Genomic DNA, 22,915 nt, shown 5'->3' on the forward strand with positions numbered 1-22,915 from the left:
TGTCAGGCAGCAATTCGACCGTATAGAAAAAAGACAGATCTGACAGGGTATATCCGCCTCTGTTCGGATATCGGCCCCTCATATCAACAGGGCCTGGCAATGGCGGCAGCCTTTAGTGGACAAACAGTAAAAGATTTCCTCAATAATAGAGATAAAAATAAAAGGGGCTGTTTTAAATGTGGCAAGTCAGGGCGCTTCGCAAAGGACTGCTGGGGGGCCCACAACAAGAACGCCGAAACAAAAACTCCGGGTCTCTGTCCTAGGTGCAAAAGAGGGAAACATTGGGCCAATGAGTGTCAGTCCAAAACTGATAGTCAGGGAAACTCTCTGCCACCCCAGCAGGGAAATGGGATGAGGGGCCAGCCCCAGGCCCCGACACAAGCTTTTGGGACAGTAAGCTTTGTCTCTGTCAACAGCACTGATGAGGTAGACGTTGGTATGGCCGGCTTTGCCAACTGCAGCGAAGCGTTTAATGCTACGGGTCCTTTATGTGCTCCAAATGGTACAGTTTTTGTCTGTGGTAGCAATAGGGCTTACACTCTATTGCCTGGGAACTGGACAGGCAGGTGTGCAGTCACTTACCTCTTTCCAGACATAGACATCATCCCTGGAGACAAACCTGTTCCCATTCCTACCATAGATCACATCATAGGAATGTCCAAAAGAGCAGTGCAGCTAATTCCGCTGCTTGTAGGTTTGGGAGTAACTACCGCCGTAGCATCTGGAACTACAGGCCTGGGTGTCTCCCTCACCCAATACACCAAACTATCCAGACAGCTAATCTCAGATGTTCAGATCCTTTCAGACACTATCCAGGACCTACAAGACCAGGTGGACTCCTTGGCTGAGGTAGTGCTACAAAACAGAAGGGGCTTAGACCTACTTACAGCAGAGCAGGCAGGCATCTGTTTGACTTTACAGGAGAAATGTTGCTTCTATGCAAACAAATCCGGAATCGTCAGAGACAAGATTAAACAACTACAAGACGACCTAGAACGGCGCAGAAAGGAGATGGCAGACAACCCATTCTGGACCGGATTAAATGGACTCTTACCCTACCTCTTACCGTTTTTCGGTCCCCTCATTACCCTGCTGCTCCTCCTTACACTGGCACCTTTGTTGCTTAATAAGCTCATGGCATTCATCAGACAACAGATTGAGGCCATTCAGGCTAAGCCTATACAGGTCCATTATCATCGCCTTGAGATGAACGAACAGGGTGGTTCATGCTTGTCTTTAAATAAGAGATGACACATTGTCAGCCACCTCCCTGCGAGCTGGACTGGACAGCCAAAGACGGGTAAGATTGGGTCTAGACCACACCGACCTAAGACAGGTCTTAGTCGCTCTGAGGACTATCGACCGATGACGGGTACGGGTGGTTTCCTAAGACTCGACAACCTAAGACAGGCGCAGTCCCCGAGGGGAATGCTCTCGGCATTAAAAATAATAAAAAAGGGGGACCTGTCCGGAGCCTTGAGGCCCGGCTACAGCATTGCCTCTGACCTTGAGCTCAGTAGTTTTCCACTCCACAAGCAGCAGCACAGTTATCTCCACTGTGGGAGGGACTGATGCTTCCCGCCTTGCTTAAGGGTTGCTTTTTGTCTTTACCCCGCCTTCTCCTCTCCCGCCTTGCTGACCTATATAACCTGCCATTCAGCGTACAATAAACGAGACTTGATCAGACTCCTGTCTTGTCTCCATTTCTCGCGTCTCTTGTCCCCCCAATTCCCACTCCCTCTTCCAGGGTCCGCGTTGACAGTCCTGCGGGCCGGGACACACATCCCTCTGAAAATAAACCTAGTCTTCCTTGCTCCCTGTCCCCAAATGACCTATCCTAGATTTCCTTCCTGCTTTGTCTTCCTCCCACACTCTCCCCTCCTCTCCCATTATTTATCAAACATAAGTGAAGGAGAAGATGACTGGTCCCTAGAGAGTACCACTGTTACACTGATGATTTTAAACCATGAATTAAATAAAATGATGGTTTTCAAGTGAGCTTATATTGCTGAGAAATGACCTATATGCATTGCAACCAGAAGCCAAATGCTTGAAGACTGAGCAAAGAATGATCTGCCTTTGCCCCCTCTTTCACTTCTTTTCTTTTTAAATTGTTTTTGTTATGGTAAAATACACCTGACTCTTAATCATTTTTAAGTATACAGTTCAGTGGCATTAAATACATTCATAACATTGAGCAATCATTATCACTACCCATCTATCATCTTCATCTTGTGAAATTCTATACCTTTTTTTTTTTCAGAGACAGGGTCTCGCTCTGTCACCCAGACCCGATCATAGCTCACTACAGAGTCGAACTCAAACAATCCTCCTGCCTTAGCCTCCCAAGTAGCTAGGACTACAGGCATGTGCTACCATGCCTGGATAATTTTTTAAAATCTTTTGTAGAGATGAGGTCTCACTATGTTGCCCAGGCTGGTCTCAAACTCCTGGGCTCATGCGATCCTCGTGCCTCAGCCTCCCAGAATGCTGGGATTACAGGCCTGAGCCACCATGCCCAGCCCCTCTAGACCCTTTAAACAATAACTCCTGATCTCCCCTCTTTCCAGCCTCTGGCAACTGCCACTTACTTTCTGTTGCTATGATTTTCTTTTCTTAGTATTTCTCCTTCCCTTCTTGATTAAAGAACATAAAAGTCAAAACTATGTAGCAGCTATAATATAAACAAGAGGCAAGAGACAATATCCCTGGATGGCAACCTATATCCCAAAGTTTATTTATGCCCATGGCTATAGGATATTAGGGGAATTGAACAGTAATTCATGGGCAGGCCTCATGTTAAAGGAAGTACTTCCTCTTCTGATGACAGAAAAGAAGGAAATTTTACTGTTACATTTGGAATCTGTTCTGAGTGCAGTATAGTAATGATGGTGGCCTTTAGTTCTGATCTCATAGGTAAATAAAAGGATACCTCATTGCCACACCTGGTGTGTGTCCAGTGTGTTCTGGTAAAACAAAAGTATTCCCTGTTCCCTTGTCCCATGGACACGAGAGAATTGACTGGTGCTGTATCTTGGTCTGCTCCTGTGGACACTAAGGTAAGGCAGGTGCTCCCTGATGTGGGCTCTTGAGAGTTGGCTGCTCCTAAGGCAATGGTGGAGTTCTTTGTCACCTCTCCCGTACAGTCTGCTGTTTGGGGAATATCTGCGGATTTGTTTTTTGCCGCAGTGATCTGGAGGACAGTGCTGAAATGATTTTTCGCTTTACCATCTCTTGCTTCAAGAGTGTTATGCCTGTCCTCATCCATATTTTTAATAAAGTGCATGGTAGCAAAAATCACAGTTGTTGCTCTGGGAAAGATAGTTCTGACCAGAAAGAGAGACTTGGGCATCTTTTGCTGAACCAATGGTAGTTCTCAATAAATGTTCTGAAAGCTAGTTTCCCTCTGCCAGGCTGCTGTTCCTACCTTGGATACCTAAATTGAGCCTCTTCTCTGTGGCATGCCTGTAACTCCTCCTTTGGGCCCTGGGGCGTGGGCTGGGATCTCCATCTTGAGGCTGTAAACCCTGCTTTTCTTTTCTGTCCCTTCAGTACCTACTGTTGGAGAAATAATCCTAAAGTACTAATCACTGAGGAATTATTCTTGAGTGCTTTGTTTTGTGGAGCAAAAACCGCAAGTCTTTGGGGGAATCGGTGAATGCCATTAGAAATGGCTTAGCAGAAGAGACAGGCATAAGAAACAATCAAGGAAGAAAGCTAAAAAAGAAAAATCTCTATTTGTCTTATAGTCAACACTCTGACACCAAAGGTATGAGTTTTTCCCTCACATTAAGCAATTCTCCAACTCTCTGGACACCAACTGGGCATCTTACAATTCAGTTATGACAAACTACCCAGAGTTAATGCCAGTTGCAAGTCTAAGGTTGTGACCTGTATTTCTGGCCAACTGGCTACAAATCAGGGGTCCCCATGACTCTTTCCTTGGGTTCAATAGTTTTCTAGAATGGCTCACAGAACTCAGGAAATTGCTTTACTTACTATTACTGGTTTATGATAAAGAATACAACTCAGGAACAGCCAAATGGAAGAGACGCATGGGGCAAGGTATGGGGATGGGGGGTGCATGGACTTTCCATGCCCTCTCTGGGTGTGCCACCCTCCCAGCACCCCAATGTGTTCACCAACCCAGAAGCTCTATGAATCTCAAACCTCATTGTTTAGGGTTTTTATGAAGGCTTCATTATGTAGGCATGATTGATTAAATAATTGACTGTTGGTGATTAACTCATTCTCTAGCCCTTTGCCCTTCCTGAAGTTCAGTGGGTGGGGCTGAACCCTCTAATCACATGACTGGTTTCTGCAGCAACCAGCCTTGCCCAAAAGTCACCATATTAGCACAAGCTCAGGTAAGGCTGAAAGGGGCTTATTGTGAATAAAAAAAGATGCTCTCCTCCTACCACTCAGGAAATTCTTTTTTAAAATTATTATTTTTTCACAGCATCTGTGGCTGTTTACAAAATTATTATTATTATTTTTTAATTTTTGTTTTTGGAAAGGGACCTGGCTATGTTGTCCAGGCTGGAGTGCAGTGGCTATTTGTAGGCATGATCATAGCAACTGACTTGAACTCCTGGCCTCAAGCAATTCTCCCACCTCAGCCTCCAGAATAGCTGAGACTACAGGCATGCACCACTGCACCTGGCTTACTCAGAAAATTCTAAGTAAAAAAGTAAACCTCTGTGCCAGGACTGGGGGAGGAAGACCGAATATATATTTCTTATTATATCACAATATCACATCCATATCACTGATATCTCTTTTGGTGCTTTTTCAACTGTGTAGGGGTAGCAGGGCTGGGATTATAGTTCTGACAGACATGGAGAAGTCTGGTGATCTGAGCAGGGGATATACTTTTAAATATGTTCCTAAAGCCCAAATTTGGAGATGAAGATCTTGACGGCAATTCAGGCAACTAAAGGTATTGGAATTCTGCTCCCTGGACAACCTTGTAATCCTATTTTTAGAGACTTGGTGTTTTTGCTGGGTAGGACCCTTGATTTCCCCTTAATCTTGCCCCAATACAAAGCCAGCTTTTTCTACTAGCGTCTCTTCCATCTCCTTTGCAATTAATCCCAGCGCTAATGTCCTTTTTGGGAGCTGCTTTTCCTGCCCACCTCTTTGCCTCTCTTTCCACCCTTCTTGCCCCGGCTGAGTTTCCCTTATTTCTGGAGTTGTTAGCAGTGGTAATGGCTCCTGGTAGCTTCCTTGTCCCTGCTGTACTCAGTTCTTGAGAATGAGCCGTCACTGGAATCACTCTCCAGCGAGGTGTTGTTTTCCTTTTCTTCATCATCTTCTCTCCAAATGTAGCTCCTCTGCTGTCTGTGCCTCTGAAAACCGAGGGTTTGGGGGTCAGGAGGTTTGCTTTCTGTATTAAGATAGATACCACTGGTGCCTTTCTTTCTGGTTGTTTGGGTGGCAGCTCTGACTCCAGATCTGCAAAGGCAATAACTGGCAGTCTACAGACAGGCAGAAAGCCAGCCTGTTCACAAGGCTGCAGAAAAAGCTTCCTCATTCCCTCCTCAGCTACTTCCTTCCTGCAGTCATCAGATTACATTGAACCCATCCTCCCAGTATCATCCTTCAGTCATTGTCACAACCGTCCTCACCATGGTCATCATTATCACAAGCCTTCCTTACTCGCCAGTCACTTAGGTATTTAAGAATGAAGCAAGAGGAGCCATCCCCACTAGATCCCTGAGAGAGTTCTTACCTGCACATAACTCTCCGACTTAGGTTTCATCAGAGTTTGGGTCCCTAGGGATGCTCATCCCCCAAGTTGGGGTGATTCCCAATCCTTATGTTCCCTGCAGTACATAAATGGTAATAACAGTAGTACCTAAGACTTGTAAACTGTTGCATGTGAGATCCTGTTCTAAGCATGTTTACATATATTAACTCATTTGATTTGTACAACTCAATGACGTAGATACTATTATTGTCCCCATTTTACTGAAAAAACTGAGGCACAGAGATATTAAATAACCTGTGGAAGGCAAGCGAATGGTTAAGTCAGGAGCAGAACTCAGGCAGTCTGGCTCCAGAGTCTGTGCCCTTTGTACGGTGTTGATAAGGCACTGGGTAAGTGAACAGCAGATTGGTTGTCCAGGATGTTGGCAGCCTAGCTTAGAAGGCAGAGAGGGCAGAGCTCCCTTTAGCTGAGCTCAGGCATACCTACTTGGTCCCTCATCATCTAGACAGGTACAGTGTGAACCCTCTCTGGTCCCTCATCCTTCCAGAGGAGAACAAGATCCTGGCTGTATCTGACTGCTCCAGCAGACTCTTCCCAGAGTTGTACCAGTGCCTTGATTTTCTCATCCAGCTGCCTCTCCTGGCGTTCCAGGGAACATGTGGCCAGACTCTCTGGAATTAAAAGCAGTTGGAAGTGAAAAGGATAGAGAAATGGAACTCAGACTCGGGAGGTAGGGCTAATATGTGGGCCTAGAAGGAAAGAAGGGCTAGGCATAGTGGCTGGTGTCTTTAATCCCAGGTATTTGGGAGGCTTAGGTGGCAGGATCACTTGAGGCCAGGAGTTCAAGACCAGTCTGGACAACATATAAAGCCCTCCTCTCTAAGAAATGAAGAAAATTAATGAGGGAGGGGGGTGGTGTGCACCTGTAGTCTTAGCTACTCAGGAAGCTGAGGTTGGAGGATCGCTTGAGCCCAGGAGTTCTAGGCTACCATGAGCTATGATTGTGCCACTGCACTTCAGCCGGGATGACAGAGCAAGACCTTGTCTCACAAGAAAGAAAAAAAACAAACAAACAAAAGAAAGGGTCAACAGGCTCCTGTTAGCCTAAAACAGTGAATAGGTGTGGATATCCTGAAGCAAAGCTAAACTCTTCTCTAACTGATAGAAAGCCCCCAGGCCCCATTTAGTCCCCTAAAGCAGTTCTCAATGGGAGAATGTACTGCCCTCTAGGGGATATTTTGAGAATCTGTGAGGATTTTTTTTTTAATTTTACAATGGGGGGTGGCAGTGTGGTGAGGGGTGGAGGTTCCTGGTATTTAGGAGCCAAGAATGCCAGACAATACTGTAATGACCAGGGCAGTGCTGCACAGAAAAGAATTGTCCCACATCCTGCATGACTTTTAAAAGTCCCGTTGGATATTAATGTAAGTGAAAACCTGTTACTATCTGAGGGAACCTAGAACCCAACTCCATTTTACACATAAATGCAAAGCATTTTTTTGCACCATTTTAGATCTTAAATTTCCCAGAAATACAACTAATGTGTGGATTGAGGGAACATAATTTGTTCTGTTCAGAACTTTACTAAGAGTTCTTTACCAATTCAGACATCCATGTCATTAATGACAATGCTACCTGTGCGATTTGAGTAGCTGATACCTACACCCCTATCAGTTTGCATTTGTTGCTGTTACATTCACAGTGAGATTATGTATAGATCTGAGGCTCTGACTTCTACATTATATGCTTCCAGTGTAGTCATGCCTGAACTTTAAGTATTAAAATACTTGTAATTTTATTATAAATTAATCTTTTATTTCACCTTTATAATATAGTTAGAGTATTATATTTATTTTTTGAAATTAAGTATATAGTTTATATTGCATATGAATTTAACTTCAGGGTAGTAAAAGGGTCATGAGGTTCAAGGGGGTTGGGAACTATTGACCTAAGGTTTTGGAAAGCCACATCCAGAACTAGCCTAAAGATTCAGGAATCCTGTCTTTCTCCTGCCTCTGCCCCCATTCTGTCTAAAGAGTACCTAAACCCCCCTGCCAAGTTGTAAGTCTTTACCATGGGCTTGGCACTCAAGAAGAGATTGCAGGATAAACAGTGGGAGCTCAGCTGGGAGCATGCTTAATGCTCGGAAAGGAAACCCTTTGCAGGACGAAAGGATTCTTGAGTTGTGAAGGTGTCTGAACTGTGAAGCAGACAGTGATAGACTGAACCACTGAACAATGAATCCCTGTTCCCTGAGCCCGTGTTGGGGGAACGTTTCCCCCACTTCCTTCAACTGATCAGAAAAGAAAGGAGAAGTATAGGATGACTAGGAATTAGCATGGATAGTGCTTCTACTCTATGCCAAGTACTTAGTGACATAGTTTACATACATTTTCATATATTCTTCCATTTCTTCTTTTATGTATACCATAAGATATTAATTTTACAAAACACAAGGTTCTGGAGTCAGGTGATTTGTCCTAGGTCACGTAGAGCTACAGCAGGCATTTCAACCAGGTCTGGTTTGATCCCAGTTTTAGGTCTTGCCCAAAACAGAGGTGAGTTTCTAGATTATCCCTAATTTTGGTTCTTTTAGAATAAGTGAAAAGATTTAGGTGAATCAGAGACTCTGTCAAACCTTTATTCTACACCTAAAGCAATATTAAACAACATTCATATACTAAACACACTAGAATGAAAAAATTAGCCAGGCATGCCTGTAGTCCCAGCTACTCGGGAGGCTAAGGCAGTAGGACTGCTTGAGCCCAGGAGTTTGAGGTTGCTGTGAGCTAGGCTGATGCCACGTCACTCACTCTAGCCTGGGCAAGAGAGTGAGACTCTGTCTCAAAAAAAAAAAAAAAAAAAAAGGAGTCAGGGGGTGGAAATGGGAGAAGCTCTTTTACTATTACACCTGATAACCCACTCATAGAATTTTTGTTTCCCAGTGACTTTGAGCTCTGCTGGTTTGGAGGACTTAGTCTCCAAATGCATCCACCAGTGAACACAGCAATGGGTTTCATACACTTGGAGGATGAGAATTGAGAGGACAGCCTTATCAATGGGCTAACAAGGAAGATGAATTTTTAACTGGCAGCCACTTAGAGTGGTATGAATTCTGTTTCTAAGGTTAGTATGATGTTTACCTAGCAATGAAAAGAAGCTGAGCTAACAAAGGAAAGAGTAAATCTTCATTAACATTCGCCAGAGCTGGTCAATTCACATTCCAAAAGGGAATGGACTCTTCAGGAGAGGGAGACGAAAAGGGTAAACAATCTGATCAACTGTCATTTTAGATTCACAACCTATGGACAAAAAGTTTTTTTGAGTTTGTTTAAACAGACTTGAAGGGTTCTTGGGCCAACAGCAGAGGCATGAGCTCTTCAAGAAGAGACAGCACCAGATGTTTCTCGCTATCAAAAAGAAAGAAGAAACCAATTCCTGTTTTCAACCTGCTACGTGAGAGACAGAGAAGGATGAACTCAGCAGTTTCCCAGCTATCCTCTACTAACTGGGGTGCAATCACACATCTCCCCCTACCCCTCTTCAGCCTGCCTTAATAAACAGAGACGTTTGGCCTCAAGGTCAGCGCCTCTCTTTATTTTCTGGTGCTGTTGCCCTTTTTCTCTTCAGAGAAGGAGTAAAATAAGCTTAGTGCTTCTTTCTATCCTAAACTCTGTCTAAGAATTCTTTCTCACACGCGTACGGACTTCATACCCTAACAAGAATGTCAAGAGGCCATTTGGGTTCTATATGCTACTGACCCAACAGGCAAATAAAAGGATTACCGTAGTGCTCCCCATCCCCTTATGTGAGGTTTCGCCTTTTGATGTTTCAGTTACCCACAGTCAACCTCGGTCCAAAATTATTAAGTGGAAAATTCCAGAAATAAACAATTCATAAATTTTAAATTGCATGTCCTTCTAAGTAGCATGATGAAATCTTGCACCCTGTCACTCCATCCTAACTGGGACGTGAATCATCCCTTCATCCAGTGTATCCATGCTGTATACACTACCACCCATTAGTCGTTTAGTAGCTATCAGATCAACTGTGGAAGTGCTTGTGTTCAAGTGACCCTTGTTTTACTTAACAATGGCCCAAAGTACAAGAGTAGTGATGCTGGCATATTGTTATAATTGTTGTCTTTCATTAGTAGTTATTGTTGTTACTCTCTTGCTGTGCTTAAGTTATAAATTGAACTTTATCACAGGTATATACCTATAGGAAAAAACATAGTATATATAGGGTTCAGTACTATCTGTGGTTTCAGGCATCCACTGGGGGTCTTGGAACATATCCTCCATAGATAAGTGGGGACTGCTATACTCCACTGGCTGGTATGATTGATCTTGTTACCTCCCAAATGGAGAGGTGCACTCACTTGGCATTTATCAGGCCAAGACACAGCCAAGTTGGTTATAGCAGGTGGTTTTATTATTTGGCACAAGTAAGGAGCACACTGGAGACAGCCTAATTGGAGATAACCCCAAGTACTTAGATTTTGCCTGTGGTTGCAGGCTTGGTTCATTTGGGCATGCTCAGGTTACATGACCTTCAACCTGGGGGTCCATGGTACCTGAAAAACAACTCACAACTTTGTTACTTAAAAGTTGAGCCAGATTTGGTCTGGTGCAGTTACAGTCCTGATTACTTAGGGGAAATTGAGTTGTTGTTGCACAGCGGAGATGAGAAAAGCTATTTCTGGAAACCAGAGGTTTCTCTGGGAGTACCACTTAGTACTTTCATGCCTAATGGTAAAGGTTAATGGACAAACATAGCAACAACAAAAAAGGCAAGACAATTGAGAATTCAGGCTTTGAGTCAGAAATGGAAGTTTGGGTCACTCCACCAGGTAAAGAACCCTGACCATCTGAGCTTCTGGCTGGGAGAGCAGGGAATTACAGAAAATAGATGTCAATTATGGCTTCTGGACCAATTACAGAAATGAGGATTGCAGTTGTTAGAACCGGTTTCCCTCAGCCCCAGGAACAGAGAGGCAGAGTCACCGAGGCTGCAAAAGGCAAAGGAGTTTACTGGCTAGCTCGAGCTAGGGTCCAAGTCCCAGAGCACCAACGCAGTGGCCTGTCCACGAACTAGGACCCCGCCCTGGGGTAAAACTAAGCTTTTATACTTTCCAGTGGCTACATACACTGGGCACACCATCCCCCCTCCCTCCCTCAGTTCATTTGTTCCTTCAAGACTGGCTGACCATGTCGGCTCCTGATTGGTCGGTTCCATGGTTGTGTTAACTCCTGATTGGTCGGCTCCAAGTCTCGGGATCCTCCGGTGGTCATCGGCGTCATTTCTGGGAAGGGGAGGGCCCACGCCAGGGAAACCGAAACTTAGGCCTATTCCAGGAAACCTAGCACGTCATGGAGTTACCTTTGCTCTTACACAGTACTGGGCAAATTTTCTATTTGCTTGTTATAGGTATGTGTTTACTTGTTTATGTTAACCATTTTATTCATCTCTCTCCTTCCCATTTTTATATTATGCAAATTGTTGAAAGTTAATACAATTTCGTATTCACATAACAATATTCCATGGGATTATGACTGAATTTAACATAGTTACATGGATGCAATCACTGTTGGTCTATTTGAGGAACCATGAAAAGCTCCATGTGTATAGCCTGACCATGCCTTTCCTTCTCCCACCTCACTCCCACACATGAATATTTGTCCAACAATTTCTTAGATTGGGGATAGCAAATTCACATGTTCAGAGTAGTCAGGCTGGTAAGGAAATAGAAGTGAGGATGCAGGCCCCACCCAAAGGGGAAAAACAATATTCAGGTCAAGGTGACAATTGTGGAAAATGGACTCAGTCCTGGGTAAACCCATGAAAGTGTACAATGCTTGTGAAAATGCATAGTGGAAAGGTTGCAAAATGCTTTCTAAAGTACCAGGAATCTTGATGGAATTGAACTGTTAAAATAATTGGGTAAACTGAGCTAGCAAAATACAGGAGGCTGATAAATTTTAGAACAAAAGTGTAATTAAATGAGAAGCTTTGGGCTATGCTGTACCTGAGAACGAATGACACAATGTCTCGTTTGACTCTTTCTCACTCTGTTGCCCAGGCTAGAGTGCCATGGTGTCAGCCTAGCTCACAGCAACCTCAAACTCCTGGACTCAAGCAATGCTCCTGCTCAGCCTCCCGAGTAGCTGGGACTACAGGCATGAGCCACCATGCCCGGCTAATTTACATATATATTTTTAGTTGTCCATATAATTTCTTTCTATTTTTAGTAGAGGCAGGGTCTCACTCTTGCTCAGGCTGGTCTCGAACTCCTTGAGCTGGAACAATCCGCCTGCCTCGGCCTCCCAGAGTGCTAGGATTAAAGGCATGAGCCACAGCGCCCGGTCTTGTTTGACTCTTGTAACAGCTGGAAAGTTTAAGCAGGGTACGCAGCTGCAACTATCTAATGAATAATGGATAGTTTAGTATTTTAACTAATAAAGAATCTTGAGCTTAGATGTTCCCAACTTTATTGAGTTGTGACTAAGTGTCCTCTCCTATCCTCTAAAAGCTATATATAGAATCTATTAGCTTTTATATTCAAATGAATTCAGATAATTTTTTTATTATTTATTTATTTTTTTAGAGGCAGGGCCTTGCTCTGACACCCAGACTGAAAAATGCAGTGGTGCGATCACAGCTCCCTGTAACCTTGAACTGCTGGGCTCAAGTGATCCTCTTGCCTCAGCCTCCGGAGTAGCTGGGACCACAGATGCATCCCACCATGCCTGGTTAATTAATTTTTGTAGAGATGGGGATTTGCTAACGTTGCCCAGGCTGGTCTTGGCCTCAAGCTATCTTCCTGTCTCAGCCTCCCAAAGTGCTGGGACTACAGATGTGAGCCACTGCGCTTGGCTAATTTTCTTTTAGACCGGGCGCAGTGGCTCACGCCTGTAATCCTAGCACTCTGGGAGGCTGAGGTGGCGGATTGTTTGAGCTCAGGAGTTTGAGACCAGCCTGAGCAAGAGCGAGACCCTGTCTCTACTAAAAATAGAAAGAAATTATATGGACAGCTAAAAATATATATAGAAAAAATTAGCTGGGCATGGTGGTGCATGCCTGTAGTCCCAGCTACTTGGGGGTGAGGCAGGAGGATTGCTTGAGCCCAGGAGTTTGAGGTTGCTGTGAGCTAGGCTGACGCCACGGTACTCTAGCCCAGGCAACAGAGTGAGACACTGTCTCAAAAAAAAAAAAAAATTTTTTTTTTTTCTTTTAAAAGAAGTGGAAGACACCCCTGGAATAAATGGAAGCACTTTGAGTTTTGGCAAAGCTGATATTGATCATAGCTTTAGCCTCATAAGAAAGGGAAGAAATGACTTGTGGGCATCTTGGTTTTTTGCTGTTAGAGAGCCCCCCCCAAGGGAAAATGATACATTATGGTTTTGAACAATCATTTAAGAATTCCAGGATATTAGTGGTGTGCCTGAATTGACATACCAACAAACTAATGAGGTATCAATAGTATACCTAAAATAGTGTGCCAACAAAACAAAGTTGTGTGTGTATTTAGAAAGGTGAATGGGATTTGTGCTAGTTTGTAAAGTGCATTCTTTTAGACAAAAGCTAGAAACAAATATTAAGCACCTTAATATTTAGTTGTATACCAACTTATAGTTTACAAAGGTTTCCAGACACAGGATCTCATTTGATTCCCACAAAACCCCAGAGAATTAAGTAAGCCAGGTATCTAGTTTATGGGTGCATAAACAAGCTTACCAAAGCCAAATAACTATCCTGGGTCACACAGCTAGTGACTTGCTGGGATGTTCTATTATACATTTTTTCCCACTATATTATATAAGCTTATACCAAAAACCAAACAACAAGGATGGGGCAGGGAAAAAAAACAAACAAACAACAATTGAAACCATGCATGGGAGGTTGGGGATGGAGTAGGGGGCAGGGATTATTCCCAGGAGAAATAGGAAATTTGAGATGGAGGCAGCAGTTTCTGGAAATGTCAGTTTTATTAAACATTTATGGAGATTTGGAGGTTTGAGAAGAAATATACAGAATGTAGAAAAATCCTAAGACTCCCCTGTGGCTAGAGTGTAGCCTCTTCCTTTTCCCTCTGCTAGTTCCCATTTGTTTTTCCTGCTTTCTGTTTGGTTGTTTAAACATCATTTCTTAAGGGTCATTTACCCCTCTTCCATGGCCTGACCTGTGAGGATCCTGATCTCTGTCCTTCCCCAGGACCTTGAGTCCCAGAACAGTGCTCCAAAGTGGTCAGGGGGCACCAATGCTATAACCAACGTTTGAGAATCAGGCCCCTCTGCTTAGGCTGGCTCTCTATTAAGGACTTAAGAGGGGTGAGGAATTGCAAAAGCCACATGACTTCATTGGTCCTCAGTCATGGGAATAAGGGCAGAGCATGGGCACAGGTAAGCGAACAAACAAAGAATGGATTAAAAATAAAAAATAATCAACAACCTAAATAAACCCTGAAGGAGAGTCTGATGTGGGTGATCTGAGTGTTAGCTGGGGGAACAGAGTATGAAGCTGGGCCACCTGATAGAGGGCAAGGAGGAGGAGGGGACAGGAGAAGAAAGAGCCAGAGGGACAGGCTAAGGGGTGCAGGGGATCAGAATGCCAGATGGCCTGGAGTTGAGGCAGAGGGTGTCAAGGTCCCTTTCTTCTCAGTGCCTGAGGGACAGGCACCAAACACATAGCCCTTGGGGCAGATGAGGGGTAGGATCAGCCCCTGGGCTCCCAGAAAACCAAGGGGTGAAGGTGGCGGAGAATACAAGCGCCTAGGGAAAGGATTCTGGAATGAAACTTACATCTCAAAGGGAGGTGAGGGCAGGGCAGGGCTGGACGGGGGGGAGCAAGAGAGGAAAGCACCTAGACGGGAATAAGAGGAGCCTAGGTCTCCCTGCTCCAACAGGGCCTGGTGGGTGGTAATCACTTGTCCGAGTCCAGGCCCATCATGTTCTTGAGGGCGTTTTTGAGGCTGGTTCTGCTGGGGGACTTGACAGCTGGCCGGAGCTCCGAGCTCTGCTCATCCTTTCGTAGTTCCATCTCGATGACCACCACCTTAGCGCCTTTGGCGGACTCCGCCCCTAACCCCCGAGCCCCCGCCCGGCCCGCTAACCGCTATTTCTTATCCTTGCGAGACTCCCCCAGGCCCTTGGCCTTCTTCTCACTGGCAGCTTTGGCGCTTCTGGTGTGGTCCAGCATGGCATACAGCACGGGCGTCTGGGCGAAGGGGTCACACATCAGTCACCGACCTGGTGCGGCTTGACTGTTTCCATCCCACCCCTCACAGCTGCTCCGCATCTCCCAGGGTTCTCCTCCCCAGCTTATCCAGGCCCCAAGTGCCGCTAACCTGCCGCCCGCGCTTCGACGTATCCTTTCCAGGCTTGTGCAATTTCCCCTTCTCCATGGCACTGCAGAAAAAGGGGGCGCTGTGGGTGTGGCCTCGCCAGAACCCCTTGCACATCGCGTACAACCTCTTCCCTTTGGCCCTTGCACCCACTGAAGCAGTCTCCGCTCAGATAGGGGTGGTGGGTTAGCGGGAGGGGAGTCAGGCTCCACCCCTTACCTGAGCCGCCTCTGTAGGGCCGCCTGCCTGCGCAGCCAGCAGTACCGAACCAGGTAGAAAAGCAGCAGCACCAGCAGCACCACCCCGAGGACACCCCCAATCACGGCTCCCAGCACCACCCCGTACCTAGTTGGCACTAGGAGGGGAAGGAAAAGAAGTGGGCCAATGAGCAGGGACCTGTACCTCTGGTTTCTAGTCCCACACCTGTTTCCTGCGGTTGAGGATGCAGGACTCCCAGCTAAGGCTGCCTTCTGCCTACCCTCCTAGAGCCAAGGTCATTAGGCTGGGCTTTTTGCCTCTTCCCCCAGCCTATCGATCCTCTCTGGTACCCTCCCTGAACTGCCTCCCAGACCCCTGCCCCTTCACACCTTTTTCAAAGACATAGAGTGTGACCTGAGAAGTCTTGCCCACTATGTCTGGAGGATTTTTGACGTCACAAGTGAAAGTGCCATTGTCACTGTAGTCTAGGTTGTGTATGACAATGGAGCCATCCTTCCAGCGAGGGTCCCCTACCCACTGGATACGCTCTTTGAAGGTCCCCACCTCGTCGATGTAGGGTTGTCCCTTGGCATAGTGGAAGATCTATGAGGAACAAGAGAAAGCATGTGAAAGAACCCCAGTGAGAACAGGGCTGTGAAAGCTTAGCTCCAGGCTCCGAGTAAGGGATCTTGGCATGAAGAGGGTAGTTGTGGGGGAGGGAGGATAATGCACACAGGCCCTAGTAAGAGTGACAAAGCTTGCCACTTACCTTGCCAAAGTTGGGGTTTGGCTCATAAAGCATATCCCCCTCCTTAGCCCAAGTTCTCTTTTCTGTTGTTCTTTGAAGAACCTTTCTGTTATCCAACCCCAGGATTCCCCCAGACACTCACCGAAATGGCATCTCGGCCCCCTTCAGGCTGGTAGCGCCAGGTGAAGGAGATGTCATCTGAGACCCACTCACTGGACCAGAAGGAGCAGTGCAGGGTCACCCGGGATCCCACAGCACCATGGACCTCCCTGTCCGTGTAAACCACAATGGCCTGGGCCGGGGACAGCACTGCAAGTACAGAGGGAGAATCAGGTACATATGTGACCCAGTAAGGGCTATAGAGGGAGTGATATCAATAGGAAATCAAGGGCTCAGTCTTAGGCCAGAGGCCATAGCAAAGATTGGGAAAGAAACAAATTCTGAGGCCCAAATCTCTCTCTGCACTGAACAGAGGAGCATAAATGCTGTGTCTGTTAAAGCTCTTCGGCATTTCTGTAGAGGAAATGAAATCATCAGTAACAGAATTCTCTTTTCTTTTTTTCTCCCCAAGATCTGTTGTACCCCTCAAGGAAAGAGAAACCACCATAAGGGCAATCTGAGGTCCCGAGGAAATCTTTTCTCCTCATCATGAAAGTCACATGGGTGAAGCTGAATGTAATTTTGCAGAGCGCAGAGAGAAAGCACTCTCCTGAGGACTTCTAGAAGTTGCATTCTGTTACCAAGTCTCACTTTCCCTTTGGGTCAGTTTCTAACTCTTAAGCTATCCTTTAGATGCAGAGTTTTAAATTTTTAAAAATTTATTATAAATTATATAGGTAATACATACTGCATTCTTCTTATAAACTAGTCAAGCAATAGAAATAAAGCTAAAGTCTCTCTTAACACCCAGCCAACCAATTCCTTTCCTGTAGTCAGTCCCCTCCCAGATATAACCACTGTTACCAATTTAATGTGTACCATTTCCTAAGAATCAAACTCAATATAAACTCAATAAATTCAAGATATACATGTACTTATAACAAATAGTTTTATTTTGTGGAGCTTTCTTTTTTTACATACTCATTGCATTATAGTCTACTTTTTTTTGCTTAAGAATATATGTATCTGGGAGAGCTTTCCATGTTGATTTCAATCTTAATTTTAACAGCTGCATAGTATTTCACAGTACAGCAAACCCAAATTTCTTGCAGAATAAAATGAAGCTAACTAGAGAGTATAAGTCTTCTTCCCTGGCACAACTGTCCTTGTGGCTGAATCCCCGGTTGCCACACAGCTTGTTCTTGACTGGGGAGACAGGGAGGAAAGGACCTTATTTAACCCTCTCAGCTGTGTGCAGAGCAAGACCCCACACCCAGAACTCTGCACATGAATCCTTTGTGGTTCAACAGTTCTTACCCTCCTTTTGGCCGTTCTGGCCCAGTGCCACCCTCAGGACTCACCCACACAAGGAAGGTCATTCCAGAAAGACTGTGTGTGTGGGCTGGACCCTGGTAGGGCAACTGTAGACCTTTTGTTCTATATGAGGAGGGGGAGGCCGCCAAACAAAGTCCCATTGTCAGACCAATGTTGGGGGGCTTATGTCACCCCACCCCCATTGTCCTGAATTTCCCACCTCAGCATGCAATATTATTTACTCACCTCCTGGGACTTTTCTGCCTTAGAGCCTTCTTGGGAATCCCCAGTATAACTAGGGAGGTTATTCACTGGATTTAACTTCTTTTCCTCCTGTTATAACATCAGCCATTGCCCTTCTCAGCTCTGCTCAATGGTTCTATGAATGGGACAGGTGCTGGGACAGAACTCTCCCTCCCCATTATGTTCCAAGATTTCTTCTCCCCATTTCTCTTGCCATGTCTTTTTCCAACTCCCTGTCCTTAACATTTTCCCAGGGTACCCTAGAATCCAGTACAGCTCAGAAGAGTTTAGGACTCAAGGAGCTGACAGCAGAGAACCTTGGGCATTCTCACCAGCCCCTCTTCCCTCACTGTCCCCTACCCACACCCCAGCTTGCCTACACCGCTCACAGATTGTGCTAGGATTTGGGGCAGTTCAGAGAAGGAAGGATCCATTCAAATTACCTTGCTTTGTCCTTCTCTTGCTCACCCACCATCTGCCAGGGGGGCAAGGAAAGGGTTGGTCAACTTGTGAAGAAAGGTAACTTTAGAAGGACAAGATCCTAGAATCTCATAGAACTTCCCTTCTACTCTATTCACCCACATAATAGACAAGGAGCTACAGAAAGAAATTAAGGCACTAAGAGTCAAAGGAGCTAAGATCAACAACAAACCTTGGGCTCCTTCCTTAGATCACACTGTCTGACTTCTCTCTTCTGGGAAACTAAGGTTAGGTTCCTCTTGCACTATCAGGGGATGAATGGGGACCAGAACCCAGGGGTTTGATCCTGCTGCTTCTCATGCTTTAACACTGCTTCCTACCAGACTCTTAGAATGGCTCTAGGGTCATGTTGCTGATTTCCAACCTGGGTCCAGCCATGCCCACACAGGGAAGCTCTCTGCACACTGTCTCTTACCATTTCCTTTATAGAATACCTTTTACTGCCTCCTTTCAAACATATATTTTTTTCTCTCTGAATATAACGTCACCTTCCTGCTCCTGCTTACTCTTTCTTTGATTGCAGTGGGGAGTGCAGTGAAGGCAGGGGGAGGTTGCTGAGAGACAACCTGAGTCCCAAGGCTCCCAGACTGGGGTGGCTCCACTTACCCAAAGAAGAGAAGAGCAGCACAGCCAGGATAGGGCTGGGGCTGGATGAGGGTGCCCCAGGAGCCATGGCTAGGGCAGGGACAGGGGCCCAGAGCATCTGTGGGGTTGAGAGAGTGGGGGACCAGGAACTGAGCGGGGATTCCTGGAACCTGCTTAAAATCCCCCAGTACCCCAGCATGAGGGGGCTGTCCTGAGCCAGGAACCAATTGCAGCCTGGCATGTGCAGTTGAGAGGTGGTGAGGAGGGGGGCAGAGTGCAGGGAGCAGAAGGAGCATTGTATAGTCTGGGTAGAGGGGTGGGGGGGACACATACCACCCCATAAACAGAGGGCTTTGTGTCTACTGGCCTCCCTCTGCCCCAGGCTGGAATGTTGGGGGAGTGGTGAGAGAAAGGGACAGAAAAAGGGACACAGACACACTTCTCTGAGGGATAGATAGGCAGGAAACCTCATTCCAAAGGCCATAAAAAGGGATTCCTCCTTAGCCTTCTTGGCTGAGAGCAGCTACCTCAGAGTTCTAGGACCTAGAGGCAGGTTTCCCCTAGAGAATGATGAAAATAGGCTAGCCCTTGTTATCTTGACCTACCATGGGCTGCATTATAGACTTCTTGAGATGACCAGGTCCTCTGAGAGTCTTTTTTCCCCCTCTACCTTCCTGCATCATGGGTGATTCTTCCCAGATAGAAGCTGTTCTTCATTGGAATATTTCAGGGAAGAAGCCCCTGACCTTTCCCTCTTTGTCAGGAACTCCTTCAATGGGTTGTGCTTCAGTTTTAAGTCCATTTTAATTTAGAGCAAGGTGATAAAATTGTACTGACTGCCAGCTGTATGTAAAGTATGGGAATGCAGGTAACAGAAGGAGGAATAAAAACCAAGTCCCTCCTGCAAGGAGTTAAAAATCTAGTTTGTAGGCTGAGCATGGTGGCTGATGCCTGTAATCCCAGCACTTTGGGAGGCTGAGGCAGGAGGATTGCTTGAGGCCAGGAGTTGAGGTTGTAGTGAGTTATGGTTACGCCACTGCACTCTACCTCAGGCAACAGAGTGAGACTCTGTCTTAAAAAAAAAATCCAGTTTGAGGAGGTGGAGGTGGAAGCAATTAGAAGACAACCCCATCAACAACCAACTATAATAAACCATGATACTCACTTTAGTAATGGACAAAGTGCTGGGAGTACAGCACAGTGAGACCCCATCTCTACAAAACATTTAAAAATTAGCTGGGCACAGTGGCAGGCACCTTTAGTCCCAGCTACTCAGGAGACTGGGGTGGGAGGATCATTCGACCCCAGGAGTTTGAGGCTGCAGTGAGCTGTGATCATGCCACTGCACTCCAGCCTAGGAGACAGAATGAGACCCTGTCTCTAAAAAACAATCCAGTTTGAGGAGGTGGAGGTGGGAGCAATTAGAAGACAAACCCATCACCAACCAACTATAGGCCGGGCATGGTGGCTCATGTCTGTAATCCTAGCACTCTGGGAGGCCGAGGTGGGAGGATTGCTCAAGGTCAGGAGTTTGAGAACAGCCTGAACAAGAGCAAGACCCCGTCTCTACTAAAAATAGAAAGGAATTATCTGGACAACTAAAAAAATATATATAAAAAATTAGCCGGGCATGGTGGCACCTGCCTGTAGTCCCAGCTACTGGGGAGGCTGAGGCAGAAGGATTGCTTGAGTCCAGGAGTTAGAGGTTGCTGTGAGCTAGGCTGATGCCACGGAACTCTAGCCCAGGTAACAGAGCAAGTCTGTCTCCGAAAAAAAAAAAACAACCAACCAACTATAATAAACCATGATACTCCACCATGATACACCACGCCCAGCTTATTTTTTCTATGTTTTTAGAGACAGGGTCTTGCTCTTGCTCAGGCTGGTCTTGAACTCCTGAGCTCAAGCTATTTTCCCGCCTTGGACTTCCAGAGCACCAGGATTGTAAGCATGGGCCACCGAGCCCAGCCCAGAGCTGACTTTTGAGACAAATCTGGCAAGAAAATTCTTTCAGACACAGCTTTCTTCATTGTTGCCTCCTTTGTTTCCCTCCTTGGGATCATCTGAAATGATTTTGCTTTTCACTGAGCCTCCCATATTCCCATCTGGAATTGTTTTCCCTTTTTCTTCCCCCTTCTTTCTCTCACCTCAGGCCTTGGCTAGACCCTGTTTCTTCCTCCTGGTTACTTCTAAGATAAGCCCTTTATAGGGCCTGATTTATGTTGGATTTGACTTTCAATTGTGATTCATTCATTTCCATAACTCCTCTAGAGTTAGGGGCTCTAGAAGTTAGTTTGAGTGTGATAGTCATTGTTGTTTCTCCTATGAGACCATTTGCAGGCTTATCCATGTAAGGCCACAGTCTCTTGGTATCTTCTTGGTATCTCCTTAGATCACAGTCCTGGGAAGTTTGGTGAGTAGTATCAGATTTGGGTTGTGGAGCTCTAAATATGGGACTTGATCATAAACTCCACAGGCAAATCATCATCATCAACAAATGTTTATAGGATGTTGTAGTCAACATTTCTACCTAACTCCACCTCCTAACTGTACGTAATCACTTTCTCCTTATCTATCTACCTGCTTTATCTATATTCTTTTCATGGAATAGCTACTTTCTTTGTTGTATTAATCTTTCTTTCTTTTTTAAGAGATGAGGTCTCCCTATATTGCCCAGGCTGGCTTCAAACTCCTGGCCTGAAGTGATCTTTTGGCCTCAGCCTCCCAGGTAGCTGAGACTACAGGCATTTTTATTGATCCTGCTAAGGCTATAAGCTTCTTGAGGACAATATGTTTGTAGCTTTGAATCCCCCACAGCACTTTTCACATACTCTGGCAAAAATGTAATGCATATGTGTTAAATGAAATTATTTAAAGAACTAAGTGAAGAGGCATTCATTGGATTTGTTAACGTGAAGCTCCAGAGGGCCAAGGTAGGATTAATGACTGGAATTTTGATAGCAGAAAACTCTATTTTACTATAATAACTTCGTAATGAATAAGTTGTTCACTAAGTGAAGCTTTTTTTTTTTTTTTTTTTTTTTTTACAGTTTTTAAATTTTTTGTAGAGACAGGGCCTTGCTATGTTGACCAGTTTGGTTTCTAACTCCTGGCCTCAAATGATCTTAACACTGCTGCCTCCCAAAGTACTGGGATTACAGGTGTGAGTGCGCCAGAAGCTTATTTTTTAAAGTCCCACCGTTGGGAACAGGGTCTTAAAGATCTGCTGTCAGGGAGATCCCTGCACTGAATAGGTTGGATTAGAGAGGCTTTAATGTGTCTTCCAATTCTAAAGTCTATAAAAATGCCTTTTTTGTCAAGCATTATAGAAATGCAAAATAGTATTATTCGTTTGATGCATAAATAAATGAATTTGTGCTATTTAAATCCTGAAAGGAAAAGTGCAGGGCTGCTAAATAGAAATAAGATCTGAATATTAATATGATTGAGGATGTTTTATTGTAGAATAGGAGTTGCTCTGGGCTGTCCCCTTTATTCTTCCCTACCCTATTCCCCAAAAAAGGGTCACGAAGTTTTGCACTCTATTCCTTTCCTTCTTACTTGCTCTTTTTCTTTCCTTAGTCATGAGTGCTCTGCAATTGATTCCTGTGCTTGGGTTCCTCAAAACTGTTTATATATGTAAATCAAAGCGTGTTATCCCCCTCACCCCAGGTTCTTCTGGCTGTGGGTGTCGCCCACCTAGCGCTGAAACAGGGAACAAGGGAGCATTGTCTTGGGCTAGTGGGCGTCTGGTTCGTTGCAGCTCAAGCCCAGGAATTGTGGGGCCTAATCGAGGCTTCCCGTTGTTGGGAATGGTAGTCAGCGAGGTTCTCTCGAGGACCCCTCCGCACTGGGGTCTCAACTTGTGTATCTCCGTCTGGGTGAACCTTCACATTAGAACGGGAGGGAGTCCAAAGTACTGTTTTTCCTGGGTGTCTCAGCTGGCCAACCACGACTCTTTCAGGTCGACCTCGGAGAGTGAGGGAGGGAAACACGCTGCGAAGTCCTCAGGGAAGAATCTGGGCAAGTCGGCTCTTCGCCGCCCGGTAGTGCGACACAAAATGATTACCTACGCGGCCGGCACGGGGACGGCAGATTTTGAGCCAGTGGCGTTGCCACCGAAATCCGGGCAAATTCCGGTACAAGTCAGCGGGGGAGGAAACGAAAGAACTACAGAAAAACCAAACCATCTGGG

General features: G+C 45.5%; 1 protein-coding gene and 1 non-coding gene across 2 annotated transcripts; both read right to left on the reverse strand.

The window, feature by feature from the left end:
* Window positions 1-13,679: 13,679 nt before the first annotated feature.
* On the reverse strand, window positions 13,680-18,871 carry MPZ (myelin protein zero). The gene is made up of 6 exons (XM_045546397.1): window positions 18,742-18,871; window positions 16,142-16,308; window positions 15,641-15,854; window positions 15,273-15,408; window positions 15,057-15,117; window positions 13,680-14,926 (listed from the first exon to the last, which is right to left on the reverse strand). Exons 1-6 carry the CDS (start codon window positions 18,836-18,838, stop codon window positions 14,825-14,827), a joined length of 777 nt encoding a protein of 258 aa, XP_045402353.1. The 5' UTR covers window positions 18,839-18,871; the 3' UTR covers window positions 13,680-14,824.
* LOC123636264 lies at window positions 16,571-16,691 on the reverse strand. The gene has a single exon (XR_006734456.1). It is a non-coding gene; the product is annotated as a small nucleolar RNA SNORA64/SNORA10 family (small nucleolar RNA).
* Window positions 18,872-22,915: the final 4,044 nt, after the last annotated feature.

Source organism: Lemur catta, chromosome 3, assembly GCF_020740605.2.
Source record: "Lemur catta isolate mLemCat1 chromosome 3, mLemCat1.pri, whole genome shotgun sequence".
Classification (NCBI taxonomy): domain Eukaryota; kingdom Metazoa; phylum Chordata; class Mammalia; order Primates; family Lemuridae; genus Lemur; species Lemur catta.